This window comes from Cetorhinus maximus, chromosome 5, assembly GCF_964194155.1.
Source record: "Cetorhinus maximus chromosome 5, sCetMax3.hap1.1, whole genome shotgun sequence".
NCBI classification, from domain to species: domain Eukaryota; kingdom Metazoa; phylum Chordata; class Chondrichthyes; order Lamniformes; family Cetorhinidae; genus Cetorhinus; species Cetorhinus maximus.
In genome coordinates, this window is record NC_135883.1 from 162,844,436 (window position 1) to 162,860,710 (window position 16,275).

Here is a 16,275-nt window from a genome sequence, read left to right on the forward strand (position 1 = left end):
AGTGCAAATGAAATCTGGCCATAAAAACTTTGCTGTGGTCTTCACTGATGGCTCATTTGCCAAATGCACCCCATTCCTACTTGTGGAATTGAAGTGTGCAGATCAGGTAAACTTCAGCTTTCATCTTTAGTCTGCACTGGTTTAAGTGATCTGAAAACAGATCGAGTTGGATTTCTAGTGCTTTGCACAACTCAGAACATCCCAGGCGTTTGACCGCCAATTATGTACTTTGAAGTATAGTTACTGCTGTAATATAACAAACATCGAAGCCAAGTTTCACACAGCAAGCTCCCACAAACAAAGCAGAACAATGAGCAGATCATCTGTCTTAGTGATGCTGGCTGCAAAGAGATATAGACAGGTAAAGTGATTCGGCAAGAATGCGGCAGATGGAACATAATCTGGAGAGGTGGGAAGTTCTTCACTCTGGAAGAAAAAATAAAAAAGCAAAATATTTTCAAAGTGGTGAGAGACAGGGAAATGTGGATGTTAGAGTGCCCTGTGTGTCCTTGTGCAGTTAACATGCAGGGGCAGCAAGCAATTAGGAAAACAAATGGTATGGTAGACCGTATTACAAAACTAAGACGACAAGAGTGAAGACGTTTTATTGATATTACATGGACCCTTGGTAAGACCATGCCCACACTTGCCTAGGAGGGAGTGTGATGAAGGTTCACCAGACAGATTCCTGGGATGAGGGAATTGTCCTACGAGGAGACACTGAGTAGGCTAGACCTATATTTCCTAGAGTTTAGACGAGTGAGGGGGGAACTTCTAAGGAGCTTGACAATGCTGGGAGGATATTTACCCCTGGTTGGGGAATCTAGAATGAGGAGTCACAATCTCTGAATAAAGGGTGGGCCATTGAGACCTGTGGATGCTCACTCATTGGGGAAATCTACGATAGAGATTGATAAGAATTTTGGTTCAACAGGAATTAAGAATTATGCGGTTAATGCAGCAAGGTGAAATTGGGGTGGATCAGCCATGATCTTACTGAATGGCAGAGCAGACTCAGAGCTGAATGGCCTACTCCTATTTATGGTTTTACAGTTGAGAGTTAAATATTAACCAGGAAATGTCACTATCAGCCTCAATGCCTTTTATGTGGGTGTTGCTGCAAACAGATGTCATTCACACTCAATCTCTGCCTTGCACTGGTCAGCACACCTGTAGGGGTGTCAGGTGATACAGGTGATGAAGCCCACTCTCACATGAGAGGTGGCATTTGGATAGTGTAGAGGCGGTTCTGGTGAAGGGGACCAGGGGAATACTGAAACTCACTAATCCAACATTGACAATATTCACATTTAAATCGCTGGTCCTGACAATTTGTCTTCTAGTCTTGACTGAGGCACTCAGTAACCTTCCCATCAAATCCATTCAGGATGTTCAAGACTGCTCCTGCTTCACATCAGCATCTGCCTCAATCCAGCAGACCCTCAAATGCTCTTTTTTCCATTTAAAACAACCTTGCACCAACAGACAAACAGAATTATCCTGGTCATCAACTGTAACAACAAAAAGCCTTGTATTTATGTAACACCTTTACTGTAATCTAGGAGGCTAAGAATCCTGCAATGAGTAACCCACCTCCTGACTCCCCAAAGCCTGTCCACCATCTACAAGGCACAAGTCAGGAGTGTGATGGAATACTCTCCACTTGCCTGGATGAGTGCAACTCCCACAACACTTAAGCTTGACACTGTCCAGGATAAAACAGCCCACTTGATTGGCACCCCACCCACAAACATTCACTCCCTCCACCATCGACGCACAACAGCAGTGTGTACCATCTACAAGATGCACTGCAGGAATTCGCCATGGCTCCTTCGACAGCACCTTCCAAACTCATGACCACTACCATCTAAAGGACAAGGGCAGCAGATAGATGGGAACACCACCACCTGCAAGTAAGCCACTCAACATCCTGACTTGGAAATATATCGCTGTTCCTTCACCATTGCTGGTTCAAAATCCTGGAACTCCTTTCCTAACAGCACTGAGAGTGTACCTACACCACATGGACTGTAGTGATTTAAGACGACAGCTCACCACTGCCTTCTCTAGGGCAATTAGGGATGGCCAATAAACACTGGCCTAGCCAGTGAAGCCCACATCCCGTGAATGAATATAAAAAAAAATCAAGCCCCCTGAGACAATACACAGGAAGCACACCTTAACACAGCCACTTAAGGCGATATTAGGCCAAGTGGCCTAACGCTTGGTCAAAGAGGTAGGTTTAGGGAGGGAATTGCAGAATTTAGGTTCTTGGCAGCTGAAGACACGCCACCAATGATGGGGCGATGAAAATTGGGGCTGCTCAAGACGCAGCATTGAACCTGCACAGATATCGGAGGGTTGTGGAGATACAAGAGATTACAGCAATAGGGAGGGTAGAGACCTTGAAGGGATTCCAAAAACAAAAGGTGTGAATAGAGATCATTAGAAACAAGAGAGCTCAGAGACCTACTGGTATAATGTGTACCAAAGCCAGTGACAAAATGCAAGCTTGTGCTGTAACTGTGCAGCTAGCCAAAGAAAGTGTTTATGAACAGATACCAACAGCTCTTAACACTTAAAAACAGCTTTAATTTACTTTAAGGCAGCAGGAAGTTGCTGTGTTTAAATGCAACAGTGACATTTCACCAATAACAATAGAATAGACAAGTACTGCTCAGTCCATTGCGCCACTGCACTGCTGAAGGTGCTGACTCACATTGGGAGTATGTGTCCCACAGGACCGAACCTTCACAGACGAGGTTTTGGTGGAAGTGAACAGGGTGGGAGGGAGAAGAGGTAGAAGTAAGCTGGCCAAGTCTGACCTTGCCCTCTCACCCACTTGGTATGGACCAGTGGACAGCGACCAGAAAAGCAACCATATGATTTTATCAGAGGTATGACTTTTTAAAACGCTATACACATGAACCTTCCTCAAAATAACAGAGCACTGGATACAGTTAGACATTTGTTTGAACAGCTCACAGAACATCTACCTACTTTACAACAGTGACTATACTTTCTAAAAGTGCAGCACTGGCTGTTAAAACCTTTTGAGATGTCCTGAGTTCCTAAAGTTCCTTTCTTTTACTCTGATAACATCCAAGTCTCCTGATCAATCTGGATGGTCCTGGGTCACCTAAGCAGATTTCCAATTGCATGATTCTATTGGCCTGTTTAAAACAACAGGATTCAGAGCTTCGGTTGCTTAGAGTGGTGGGGGAACACTAGCCAGATTGCATACTTACTATACGACACAAGGACCAATAGGGGAAAGTATCATGTGAATGAGGGTAGGTTTGGGCTTATCATTGCTCACACAAGCCTTGTACTAACTGTCTGGGCTCAAACACAAAGAATGGCCACTTGTTAACCTCTCTGCTCTGGGACTTATCAAGGATCAGGGCATTCAAGTGGGGTGGAAGAGAAAACTATACAAACAAAACAATCTGTCCACTTCGATTTAAGTTATAGAAATCTGGAGCAATCTAGCCAAACTCATTCTCGCCAAGGTGAATGGCATCCAGATAAATGGTCCTTATTTTTACACAATAACTTTAACATTGAATTTACAACAAGGAAATAGGCCATTCACTTCGTTTGCCCAGCTGGAGTTTCCTCCAGATGAACATGAGCCCCAATCCCCTGTGGCTGCCCCTTTCCTAGACTCCTGAAGAGGCCAGAATTGGAGGAGCACAGAGATCTCGGAAGGTTGCGGGAGGTTACAGAAATAGAAAGGGGTGAAGCCTGAGGATTAAACAAGGATGAGAATTTTAGAAAAGGGGTTGTTTAAAATCTTTTAAATTACATTGCATTTTAAATATACACAATTTTTTTGCATATAAAATGAAAGTTAAAATCTTACACTTCCTGCTAACTTTTTCTCATTATATCTACATTTACTATTGAAACTAAATGCCACATCAACCCACAAGTACACCAAGGAGATGCCTTTTTCACCATTCACACAACTGGAACATCGCAAACTTACATGTCCAATTACCATTATAAATAGGGACATCATTCTTAAATAAGAAAGCAAATGAAACAGAGGCTGAACTATTGTGTAACTGTGATCCAATTACATTCTACCTTTCTAACCCTACTTTTCAAAGACGATAATTGATTTTAACTCCGTGTTACACCATAAGAAATCAGGTGCTAATGATAAAGCACTTTAGAAACATGCAGTACTTTTAATGTTTTAAAATGCACATATTTTGTGTAAACTATAGTGTACACTGCTGAGACGCTAAAACTGGAATTGCTCCCTTAAGAGCAACATTGATTTAAGGAGAAACTTAACAGAGACGCTTAAAACAAGGCATTTGGATAGTGTACATAAGGATAAACTGCCTCCACTGGGTTGGTAAAGAGAGGACAGAGATTTATGATAATTGGCAAAAGGACCATAGGTGATACACAAAGAAGTTTTTCAAAACACAGCTTGTGGTTACGATCTGGAATGCACTGCCTGAAAAGGAAGGTGGAAGCACCCTATATTCAGTTAGATAACATTCAGAAGGGAATTGGAAAACAGCTGAAGGGACAATTGGCAAGGCTCTGGGGGGAAAAAGTAGGGGGGGGTGGTAATGGAACCAACTGGATACCGAAGAAGACCCCCAGGGCTGTATTGTTTCATCCGGTAATTAAATATTTCCACATATAATAGGACAGGCTATCTAATAACCTGATATCTAATAATGGTTATTAAATGAGAATGTTAAGAGTGGGGGCGGGGAAGCTGTTACCTTTAAAGAATTTGAGGGCCAGGCAGTAGAGCTCATTCAGGTGGAAGCCCCAGTGCTCCTCCATCTCCTCAGCCCGTGTCTGCCCCTCCTGCAGCTTCTCTCCCCCGGCCCCAGCCTCGGCTCCCGGCTCCGACTCCGACTCAGGCACCGGGGCCGCTGCTCTGGGATGGGTGTCGTTGAGTGAGGCCTCCCGCGGCTTGCTGCTCTCCTGCTCTCCCTCGTCCGGGCTCAACGTTAGGCCGTCGATGGAGACTTCCAGCCGGGCGGAACCGCTGGCCGAGACCGAGCTGCTTTCGGCCGCTGCCGCCATCATCTCCAGCATGGCCGCCGCCACCGCCGCGGCTGCCCCTCCCCCTCCAGGCCAGCGGCCACGTCACCAGGCACTCGCGTCACTTCCGGCCCCCAGTCACCTCTCGCCACGGAAACAGAAACCCTCACGCTCACAGCCCCAGCTCACACATGAAACAGAGCCCCCGCCCCCAGCTCATACCGGAAACAGGAACCCCAACACTCAGCCCCACCCCCATCCAGCTCATACCGGAAACAGGACCCGACACTTCGCCCAGCCCAACCCCCACCCAGCTCATTCCGGAAAGAGGACCCCACACTTAGCCCTGACCCCCAACTTATAACGGAAACAAAACCGCACGCTCAGCCCCGCCCCCAGCTCATACCGGAAATAGCACCCCTGCTCTTGGCCCCCCCCCTCACACCGGAAACAGAATGCGCACACAGCCCCGCCCCTCTACCCCGGGGCTGTTGCTAGGAGACGGACAAGTTGGGCCTGACAATCCGCACCCGCCTGTCAAATCAATGAATGGGTCCCACTTGAATGTAGTTGTTTTTGTTTAAATAATTTATAAATATGTGGCTCCTTTCACCCCCACCTCAGGACTTCGGAAAGGGTTTTACAGCCAATTAAAAACATTTTGAAATGTAGGAGACGCGGCAGCCAATTTGTGCACAGCAAGACTCCACAGTTAGCAATGACCCAATAACCTGCTTTTTCAGGCGATGTTGTTCTAGTTTATATAAATATATATATATATACATGTATATATAGACCAGGACACTCTCAAATAAAAGCAGAATAGTGTGGACACTGGAAATCTGAAATAAAAACAGACAGGGAATGTTAATGACTAAAGAAGGTGCTGATAGTGGCCATAGAGTCATAGAGGTCTCCAGCACAGAAAAAGGCCCCTCGGCCCATTGGGTCTGCGCCGGTCAAATAAGTACCTAACTATTCTAATCCCATTCCCTAGGACTAGGCCTTGTATGCCATGGCATCAGAAGGGCACATCCAAATACTTCTTAAATGTTATGAGGGTTTCTGCCTCTACCACCCTTTCAGGCAGTGAGTTCCAGATTCCCACCGCCCTCTGGGTGAAAAGATTCTTCCTCACATCCCCTCTAAACCTCCTGCCCCTTACCTTAAATCTATGCCCCCTGGTTATTGATCCTTCCACCAAGGGGAAAAGTTCCTTCCTGTCTACCCTATCTATGCCCCTCATAATTTTATACACCTCAATCATGTCCCCCCTCAATCTCCTCTGCTCCAAGAAAATAACCCCAGTCTATCCAATCTCTCCACATAACTAAAACTCTCCAGCCCAGGCAACATCCTGGTAAATCTCCTCTGCACTCTCTCTAGTGCAATCACATCCTTACTATAATGCGGATTCCAGAACTGCACGCAATACTCTAGCTGTGCCATACATGTCAGGTAGTAGGTAAACCTCAACATGTAATCAAACCAGCACCTTTAATACCCATACCAGTTTTTGAAGAACCATTCAGTCAGGTATTAGTAGATTGTGTAAGACCATTACCCAAAACGAAAGCAGGACATTAGTATATCCTTACAATTATCGATATGACAACCCAATTTCCAGAAGCAATTCCTTTAAAGACAACTACAGCTAAGGTGGTAGTGGAAAAGTTAACTCAGTTTTCCACTCGTTACGGCCTGCCAATTGAAATACAATCTGGCCAAGGTCCTAACTTCATGTCTAAAATTCCCCAGGGTATAATCAGCAGTTTGGATATCAAACAACTAAAGTCTATTGCCTATCACTCATAGACACAGGGAGCTTTAGTGAGACACCATCAGACTCTCAAAACCATGATTAAGATGTATTGCCATGAATACCCAAAGGCTTGGGACAAAGGATTAGATTTCTTCTATTTGCTACCAGAGATTCTCCAAATGAATCTACTGGATTTTCCCTCCAGAGAGTTCATTTGATTTGATCTATGGTCATGAAATAGGAGGCCCATTAAAAGTGATTAAGGAACAGTTCCTAAAGCAGAAAGACAAATCCTCTATGTTGGATTATGTGTCCATGTTTCTAGGAAGACTCACAGGAACATGTAAAGTAGCTGAAGCACATAACTGTGTGGTTTATTTAGACAATGTCGAAATATATAGAAACACGTGGGAAGAACATGTGAAGCAATCAGAGGACCTGTTTAAGCAATTGCAGTCGGTGGCTTACCTCTTATATCTGGCCAAAAGCGAATTTGCTTGGGTTACATTGTAGGAAAAAGGCAAGTGTTGCCAAGAATAGCAAAAGTGAACGCTCTAATAGAATTTCCCATTCCTAAAACTAAACGAGAAATCCTGAGATTTTCGGGGATGTGTGGGTTTTATAGGAAGTTTGTGCCTAACTTCAGCACACTAGCTGTACCTCTCTCCAATTTCTTGAGAAAACAGGCAAAAGTGTTAAGGTCAGCAGAATGCCAAGCAGCATTTGAAAAGCTGAAGGCAATCTTAATAAATGAACCAGTGTTGGCCTCCTCTGACTTTACCAAACCTTTTAAAATAGCAATTGATGCTAGTGACTTGGGACAAAAACAGAAAATGCAGGAAAAAGTCAGCAGGTCTAACAGCAACTGTGGAGAGACAAAAATCAGAGTTAAAGTTTCAAGTCCATACGACTCTTCTTCAGAGCCTTGGGGGCAGGTGCAGTCCTATTACAAGATGATCAATTAGAGGTAGAGAAGCCAGTGGGGTACTTATCCAAGAAAGTAAATCAATATCAGAGGAAGTACTCTACAGTAGAAAAAGAAACTCCTGCATTGTTGTTGTCTCTTCAACACTTTGAAGTTTATGTCCGACACAATAACAGTGAAACACTAATCTATACTGACCATAATCCACTGGCATTCATTGCAAAGTTTAAAACTTGAAATGCGAGACTGTTTAGATGGAGTCTATTGTTTCAACCATTCAATGTAAATATTGTTTACATTGCTGGCAAAGATAATGAGATTGCAGATGCATTGTCCCGGGTGTAAAATATTAAAATAAGTTAAAGGGGTAAGAAATGCTGAAGATTGTATAGGGGGGGTGGAAGGATGAATGGAGTAAGTCTCGTGTTTTGTTGTCCATGTGTCACATACCTTGTGATGAAACACATTTTTGAAATGGCGTTTCATCTCTTTAAGGGTGCAGGCTAGGCAATTAAGTAGACATGTTTTTCAAATATATCTTTTTACTTCTGTTGGATTGTTGTAAAGAACATATCTTTTTATTTCCTGTTGGAATGTGGATTAAAATTACAATGGCTGCAGTTTGAAAAACATGTCTCCTGGAACAGTGTGAGGGATATACACAATGTTGCAGTCTTGGAACAGAGTGTGCCATGAAAGACAGGATGGTGCCAGAAAGGAGCCCGGTACCAAGGGAGCTGCCTGACTTTAGCAGTGCTGCGGAAAGCCCCTGGCCTGCAAAGAGGAAACATCTAAAATCTCTTTTCCTCATGTCTCTATAACCTGCTCTCTCTGAGGAAACCCCTGTGAAAAGGAAAAAGGGAAAACCACTGTTAGAGACATTCAAAAGCAGGTTCTCAACCAGTGAACTAAATACTGAAAGTGCTGGGAGACCACCTCATGTCATCAACAAAGAACTGAAAGGAATTTGGAAGACATCGATCAAAATCAACCCATCGAGTCCTGTACTCCAGAATTGGTGATATTGAACTGTTTTATCCCACCCTTAAAATCCATGTTTTGTATGTCTTATGTGTCTTATGTGTGTGTGTGTGTGTGTGTGTGTATAGGGATTTAAGAAGGGGGTAGAGTTTAAGTGATAGTGTTAGAAGTTAGCAGTTCATATTTCTTTCTTTTGCCACTAGTTAAAGACAATTTGTTCAATAAACAGTTATTTACTTATTAAGTTTACAAACCTGGTGCTCACATTCTGTTAACCTAAATTAAACAGTTAAGGTAGAATTGGGGCAATCTGGTGGTTTGGTCAAAACTTTTTTTTTATGGAAGAGAGTTCCAAACTTCTACCACCCTTTATTTCGTAAAAGTGTTTCCAAATTTCACTCTTGGAAGGTCTGGCCCTAATGTTTAGCCTATTTCCCCTAGTCTTAGACTTCCCAACCAGCAGAAATTGTTTCTCTCTATTTGCCCTGTATATTCTCCTTAACATCTTCAAAACTTTGATCAAATCACCCCCTAATCTTCTAAATTCCAGGGAATACAATCCTACTCTTTCTTTGTAATTTAACCGTTGGAGTCCAGGTATCATTCTAGTAAATCTATACTGTACTCCCTCCAAGGCCAATATATCCTTCCTCAGGTGTGGTGCCCAGAACTGCTCAGAGTAATCCAGCTGTGGTCTAAGCAAGGCTATATATAGCTGAAGCATGACTTCTATTGCCTAGTACTCCAGTCCTCAAAATATAAAGGCCAGCGTTCCATTTTGATTATTTTCTGTACCTGTTCATGATAATGTTAATGATCTGTACAAAGGCCTCCGGTTTCTTCAGGCCTCCACTGTTTCTAGATTTTCACCATTTATTCCTTTTAGGTCCAAAGTGGATGACCTCACATTTACGAACATACGAACAAGGAGCAGGAATAGGCCACTCGGCCCCTCGAGCCTGCTGTGCCATTTAATAAGATCATGGCTGATCTGATAGTAGCCTCAAATCTGCATCCCACCTACCCCCGATAACCTATCACCCCCTTGCTTACCAAGAATCTAACCACCTCTGCCTTAAAAATATTCAAAGACTCTGCTTCCACCACCTTTTCAGGAAGAGAGTTCCAAAGACTCACGATCCTCTGAGTGAAACAATTTCATCTCATCTCTGTCTTAAATGGGCGACTCCTTATTTTTAAACAGTGACCCCTAGTTCTAGATTCTCCCACAAGAGAAAACATCCTCTCCAAATCCACCCTGTCAAGACCCCTCAGAATCTTATATGTTTCAATCAAGTCGCCTCTTATTCTTCTAAACTCCAGCGGATACAAGTCTAACCTGTCCGACCTTTCCTTATAAGACAACCCGCCCATTCCTGGTATTAGTCTGGTAAACCTTCTCTGAAAAGCACAATTATATGCATTCATCTACATTGAAATCCATTTGCCACAGTTTTGCCCATTCAGTTAATCTAATAATTTCTTTTGCAATGCTTTCATCTACATTGCTCGCAATGCTGTCTATATTTGTGTCCTTGGCAAATTTTGATATGTGGCTTTCTATCGCATCATTCAAGCTGTTAATAATATAGTGAACAGTTGAAGCCCCGACAAACATCATTACTGGAGACTAGTCACATTCTGCCAATTAGAATACCTGCCCATTATCCCTATCTCTGTCTCCTGTCACTCAGCCAATTCCCTAATCAGGAAATAATTTGCCTTCAATTCCATGAGCTTCTTTAGCTAACAGTCTCTTATGAGGCACTTTATCAGATGCCTTCTGGAAGTCCATATAAATAACATCCATAGATATTCCCCTGTCCGCTACTTTAGTCAGCTCTTCACAAAATACAATCCAGTTCATCAGGCATAACCTGCCCGTTACAAATCCATGCATGATACCATGGCTAACAAAAGAAATTAAGGATAGTATCAGACCCAAAGAGGGGTCATATAAAGTTGCTAGAAAAAGTAGCAAGCCTGAGGATTGGGAGCAGTTTAGAATTCAGCAAAGGAGGACCAAGAGATTGATTAATAGGGGAAAAATAGAGTATGAGAGTAACCTTGCAAGGAACATAAAAGTGGACTGTAAAAGCTTCTACAAGTATGTAAGGAGAAAAAGATTGGTGAAGGCAAATGTAGATCCCTTACAGTCTGAAACAGGAAAATTTATAATAGAGAACAAGGAATTGGCAAAGCAATTAAACAACTACTTTAGTTCTGGCTTCAGAGAGGAAGACACAAATAACTCCCCAGAAATGCTAGGGAATTGAGAGTATAGTGAGAAGGAGGAATTGAAGGAAATTAGTATTACTAAAACAACGGTGCTGGAGAAATTAATGGGACTGAAAGTGAATAAATCCTCAGGGCCCAATAACCTACACCCCAGGGTACTAAAGGGGGTGGCCATGGAAATAGTGGATGCATTGGTTGTCATCTTCCAAAATTCTGTAGATTCTGGAACAGTCCCAGCAGATTGGAGGGTTTTTTTAAAAAAAGGAGGGAGGGAGAAAACGGTGAATTACAGACCAGTTAGTCTAACATCTGTAGTAGGGAAAATGCTAGAGTCTATTATAAAGGATGTGATAACAGGACACTTGGAAAATATCAATGGGATTAGACAAAGTCAACATGGATTTATGAAAGGGAAATCATGTTTGACAAGCCTACTGGAGATTTTTGAGGACATAACTAGCAGAATAGATAAGGGAGAACAAGTGGATGTGGTGTATTTGGACTTTCAAAAAGCGGAGTGGCAGGCGGTGACTAGTGGGGTACGACAGGGACCAGTGCTTGAGCCCCACAGTGTATATCAATGATTTGGATGATGGAACCAAATGTAATATTCCAAGTTTGCTGATGACACAAAACTTGAGCAATGAGGAAGCTTCAAGGTGATTTAGACAAGTTGAGTGAGTGGGCAAGTACATGGCAGATGCAGTATAACGTGGATAAGTGTGAAGTTATCCACTTTGGTGGGAAAAACAGAATGGCAGAGTATTATTTAAATGGTGATAGATTGGGAAATGTTGATGTACAAAGGGACCTGGGTGTCCTTGTACACCAACCACTGAAAGCAAACATGCAGGTGCTGCAAGCAGTTAAGACAAATGGTATGTTGGCCTTCATTGCGAGAAGACTTGAGTACAAGAGCAAGGATGTTTTACTGCAGCTGTACAGGGCCTTGGTGAGACCACACCTGGAGTATTGTGTGCAGTTTTGTTCTCCTTACCTAAGAAAGGGGTAGACCTGCCATAGAGGGAGTGCAACGAAGATTCATCAGACTGATTCCTGGGATGGCAGGATTGTTGTTTGAGGAAAGATTGGGCCGAGTAGGCCTGTGTTCACTGGAGTTTAGAAGGATGAGAGGGGATCGCATTGAAATGTATAAAATTCTGACAGGGATGGACAGACTGGATGCAGGGATGATGTTCCCTCTGGCTGGGGGGGATCTAGAACAAGGGGTCACAGTTTCAGGATACGGGATAGACCATTTAGGACTGAGATGAGGAGAAACTTCTTCACTCAGAGGGTGTTGAACCTGTGGAATTCTCTACCACAGAAAGCTGTGGAGGCCAAGTCACTGAATATATTTAAGAAGGAACTAGATAGATTTCTGGACTCTAAAGACATCAAGGGGTATGGGGAGAGAGCGGGAGTATGGCATTGAGATAGAGGATCAGCCATGATCATATTGAATGGTGGAAGAGGCTCAAAGGGCTGAATGACCTACTCCTGCTCCTATTTTCTATGTTTCTTTGTTTTCTATGTAGTGTAATTGCACGGTACATATTGTTCCCTTGAAGCTGCCATACAGAGTTGTACCAGGAGAGGGAGTCTGCAAACAGAAGCAGAAAGTATGGCAGAGCAGATTTTATAAAGGAGCTATGTGGCTGTCTCTGATCAGCTGAACATTTTCAAGGGGCTGAATTGTTAGGTTGGCGGGTGGGCGGGATCGATGGGCCCGGGATCGGCTGGGGAACGGACCACTGACCGCGGTCAGGGTGAAGCGCACGCTGAGAAGCTCAGTGCTGCCGGGGTGGGGACGGGAGGAGGGTGGGCGCTGATGTCAGCGTGGGCGTGGGCTAGCGCCGACAGAAATCTCCCTGTAGTCAGAGAGCTGCCTCAGGGAGCTGAAGACCTGAAAAGCATTAAATAAAGGTTTTAAAATCAGGAAAAAATGTCCAAGCATCACAATCAGTCCCCTGAACATATACACCATAAAAGATGTTCTCCATAGATTTTTCTTTCTCCTTCATTTAATAACAGAAACCTCATCCCCCCCATCCGGGCATGAGGTTTCATGAAAAATGCAAAGTCGGCCTGGCTGAGTTGCCCGTCCGCTAGCTGTAAGGTTGGACGGACCTTAAAAAATCGGCGACAATTGCACCTTTAATAACCTTAATTAGCCTCTTAGTTGTCGGCGGGCGTGCTTCTGACTTTTGCGGGTGTCCACTGACTAGAATATCGCTCGAGCGCAGGATGACGTCGGGACGTTCGCCCCCATGTCATCTCACACGTCCGATCGGATCAGATGCACGCCCGCCTGCGAACTAAAAATTCTGCCCGAGGTGTTCCGTTACCCTATCTACCCTTAGTTATAGACTCTGTCCTTGCCTGAAGTTCCCACTGCCAACTTTCCTCAGCAAGGGGCAACCGAATTACAATCAGGAGTGGAAACCGTGGGCAGAATTTAGCCCTAGGCTGGCGGGCGGGCCCCACCGGCTCGGCGGTGGGCGGGCAGCCGAACTCTGCCGCCGAAACGGGGCCTGCCGCCATTTTGAGTGGGTGGGCCAATTAAGGCCTGCCCAGCGGCCTGCCCGATGGGGAGCGCTATGCGTTTCCCGTGCAGGGGGAGAGGGAATCCCCATCTGTCAAAGTGCGGTCTTTCACACACAGCTTCCTGAGACTAAGTGCTGTCTCAGGGAGATTCGTGGAAGGTAAGTAATGTCAAAAAATAGAGAAATATTAAAATTATTAAAACATGTCCCCCTCATGTGACAATGTCACACGAGATGGGACATGTTGATAACAAACTCATAAAATTTATTAAATTTTTACAAAACGGTAATGAAACCTCATCCCGCCAGTGGATGAAGTTTCATTAATAATCTACAGGCCGCTGGGGCTCCTGGCCTGCCCGCCAGCCTTAAGGTTGGCCGGGCAGGGTGTTTAATTATCTTAATGAGCCTGTCAATGGCCTTAATTGGCCATTGACAGGTCGGCAGGTGGACAGCTGATTTCGCTGCCCGCCCGCCTTCCTTAAGATTTAAATGGCCCGGGATGATGTCGGGGATTCCTCCCGACGTCATCCCGCGTCATTTTCCCATCGGCGAGTGGGCCCCGCCCCCAAATCGCCGAGGGGAAAATCCTGGCCCTTATCTCTTTCTCTCTCTCTCTCCATAACTTTGTGGCTCTGAGCCCATTTGCAGCACAGATCAGAGACTGAAGCTGTGTCCCTCCTTATCTGCCAAGGTGACAGATAGGAAATAACTCAATTAAAATAAAAACCACATCTACACTTTATCAACATGCTGGTTAGACTTCAGCTAAACTATGTCCAATTCTGGGCATCACACTTTAGGAAGGATGTCAAGGTTTTGGTTGGGGTGCAGAGGAGATTAACTCGAAAGTTACCAGGCACGAGGGCCTTCAATTGTGTGGGGAGACTCGAGAAGCTGGGATTGTTCTTCTCAGGGCAGAGAAGTTTAAGGAGAAATTTGACTGAGGTGTTCTAAATTTTAAAGGGTTTTGATGGAGTGAACAAGGAGAAACTGGTTCTACTGGCAAGAGGGTCAATAATCAGAGGACATGGATTTAAGATAATTGGCAAAAGAACGCCTTGGGTTCTGATAACCTGGAATGTGCTGCCTGAAAGGGCAGTGGAAGCAGATTGGAAAGGAATTGGATAAGCATTTGAAAGGGAAAAATATGCTGGGCTGTGGGGAAAGAGCAGGAGAGCAGGAGACACTGGAATAGTGGTAAAATGTCACTCAACTAGTGATCCACTGGTGGAATTTAAATTCAATTAATTAAAAATAAATCTGGAATTGAAAGCTCGTCTCATTGACATGAAATTGTCATCAATTGTCCTAAAAACCAATAGTGAGAACCAGCGCCCTGTGTAGCTTTGTAGTCCATTGACGCCTTGTGTAGGCGTCTGATACAAACCAGCCATGGTTAGAAAAGATCCCAATAAGCCCCGGGGCAAGATGTCCTCATACGCATACTTTGTGCAGACTTGTCGAGAGGAGCGCAAGAAGAAACACCCTGAAGCCACCGTCAACTTTGCAGAGTTCTCAAAGAAATGTTCGGAAAGGTGGAACACTATGTCAAGCAAAGAGAAGTCAAAGTTTGAAGACCTGGCTAAGAATGACAAGGTCCACTATGACCGGGAGATGAAGGACTATGTCCCTCAAAAGGGGGACAAGAAGAAGAAGAAGGATCCAAATGCCCCCAAGAGACCACCGTCAGCATTTTTCATTTTCTGCTCTGAGAAACGTCCAAAGATCAAGAGTGAATCTCCTGGAATGTCCATTGGGGATGTTGCAAAGAAGTTGGGAGAAATGTGGTCTACAGTGCAACCCAAGGATAAACTACCATATGAGCAGAAGGCATCCAAGTTAAAGGAGAAGTATGAAAAGGAAGTTGCTGCCTATCGTGCCAAAAGCAAGATCGAAGCTGGTAAGAAACCTGCTGCCAAGCCTGCTCAGGCTGCAAAGAAGAAGAAGGAGGAGGAGGATGAAGAAGAAGATGATGATGAAGATGACGATTAAATAAATCCAGATGTAAAAAAAGATCTTTGTCTAAGCTTGATCTATTTTTTTTTTGCAAAGACAGGAAATGTGAACTCATTTGTAATTTGGATCAATGGCTTAGGTGTAAAGAAACTGTACAAAACTGAGTATAGTTAGTGTTGTATTTTTACACTGCGTAGCCAGGCCCTGTACTGTTTTAATTGTAAGTAGCTGATTTTTTTAAAGGCACAGCCTTTCAAGAAGAGAGGGACTCCAGAGTGATGGAATGTTATTGCCTATTTAATGTTTTGTGTGGAATTTTCAATGGCAAAGGTAGTGAGGATTTTTTTTGTCAAGCAGTTAATACCAATATTTTGCAGATGGTTTTTGTAGATCTTTTGTCACTACATGTGATTGCTAACTTCTCATGTTAGATCATGATAAGAATCAATACTTTTTTTAATAAAACTGAAACATTAAAAAAAAAAATGCCCTTTGGGGAAGGAAATCTGCTGTCCTTACCTGGTCTGGCCTAACATGTGACTCCAGACCCACAGCAATGTGGTTGACTCTGAACTACTATCTGAAGGGGCCTACCAAACTGCTACAGAATGGACTGCAGTGGTTCAAGAGGGTGGCTCAGAAACACCTTCTCAAGGCCAACTGGGAATGGGCAATGGAAGTTCCCCTCCAAGCCACTCACCATCCTGATTTGGAAATATATCACCGTTCCTTCACTGTCGCTGGGTCAAAATCCTGGAACTCCCTCCCTAACAGCACTGTGGGTGTACCTACACCACATGGACTGCAACAGTTCAAGAAGGCAGCTCACCACCACCTTCTCAAGG

The 16,275-nt window shown here is 44.0% G+C and overlaps 2 protein-coding genes across 2 annotated transcripts in view; one reads left to right on the forward strand and one right to left on the reverse strand.

The window, feature by feature from the left end:
- acbd3 (acyl-Coenzyme A binding domain containing 3) overlaps nt 1-5,232 on the reverse strand; it is a 49,355-nt gene extending 44,123 nt beyond the window's left edge. The window contains exon 1 of the mRNA XM_078542741.1: nt 4,752-5,232. Within this exon, the coding sequence (XP_078398867.1) occupies nt 4,752-5,073 (322 nt within the window). The 5' untranslated portion in view covers nt 5,074-5,232. The remainder of the gene's footprint in view (nt 1-4,751) is intronic.
- A 9,568-nt stretch (nt 5,233-14,800) lies between these two features.
- Nucleotides 14,801-15,916, forward strand: LOC144681049 (high mobility group protein B2-like). The gene has a single exon (XM_078542735.1). The coding sequence runs from the start codon at nt 14,867-14,869 to the stop codon at nt 15,464-15,466; it is 600 nt and encodes a 199-aa protein (XP_078398861.1). The 5' UTR covers nt 14,801-14,866; the 3' UTR covers nt 15,467-15,916.
- Nucleotides 15,917-16,275: the final 359 nt, after the last annotated feature.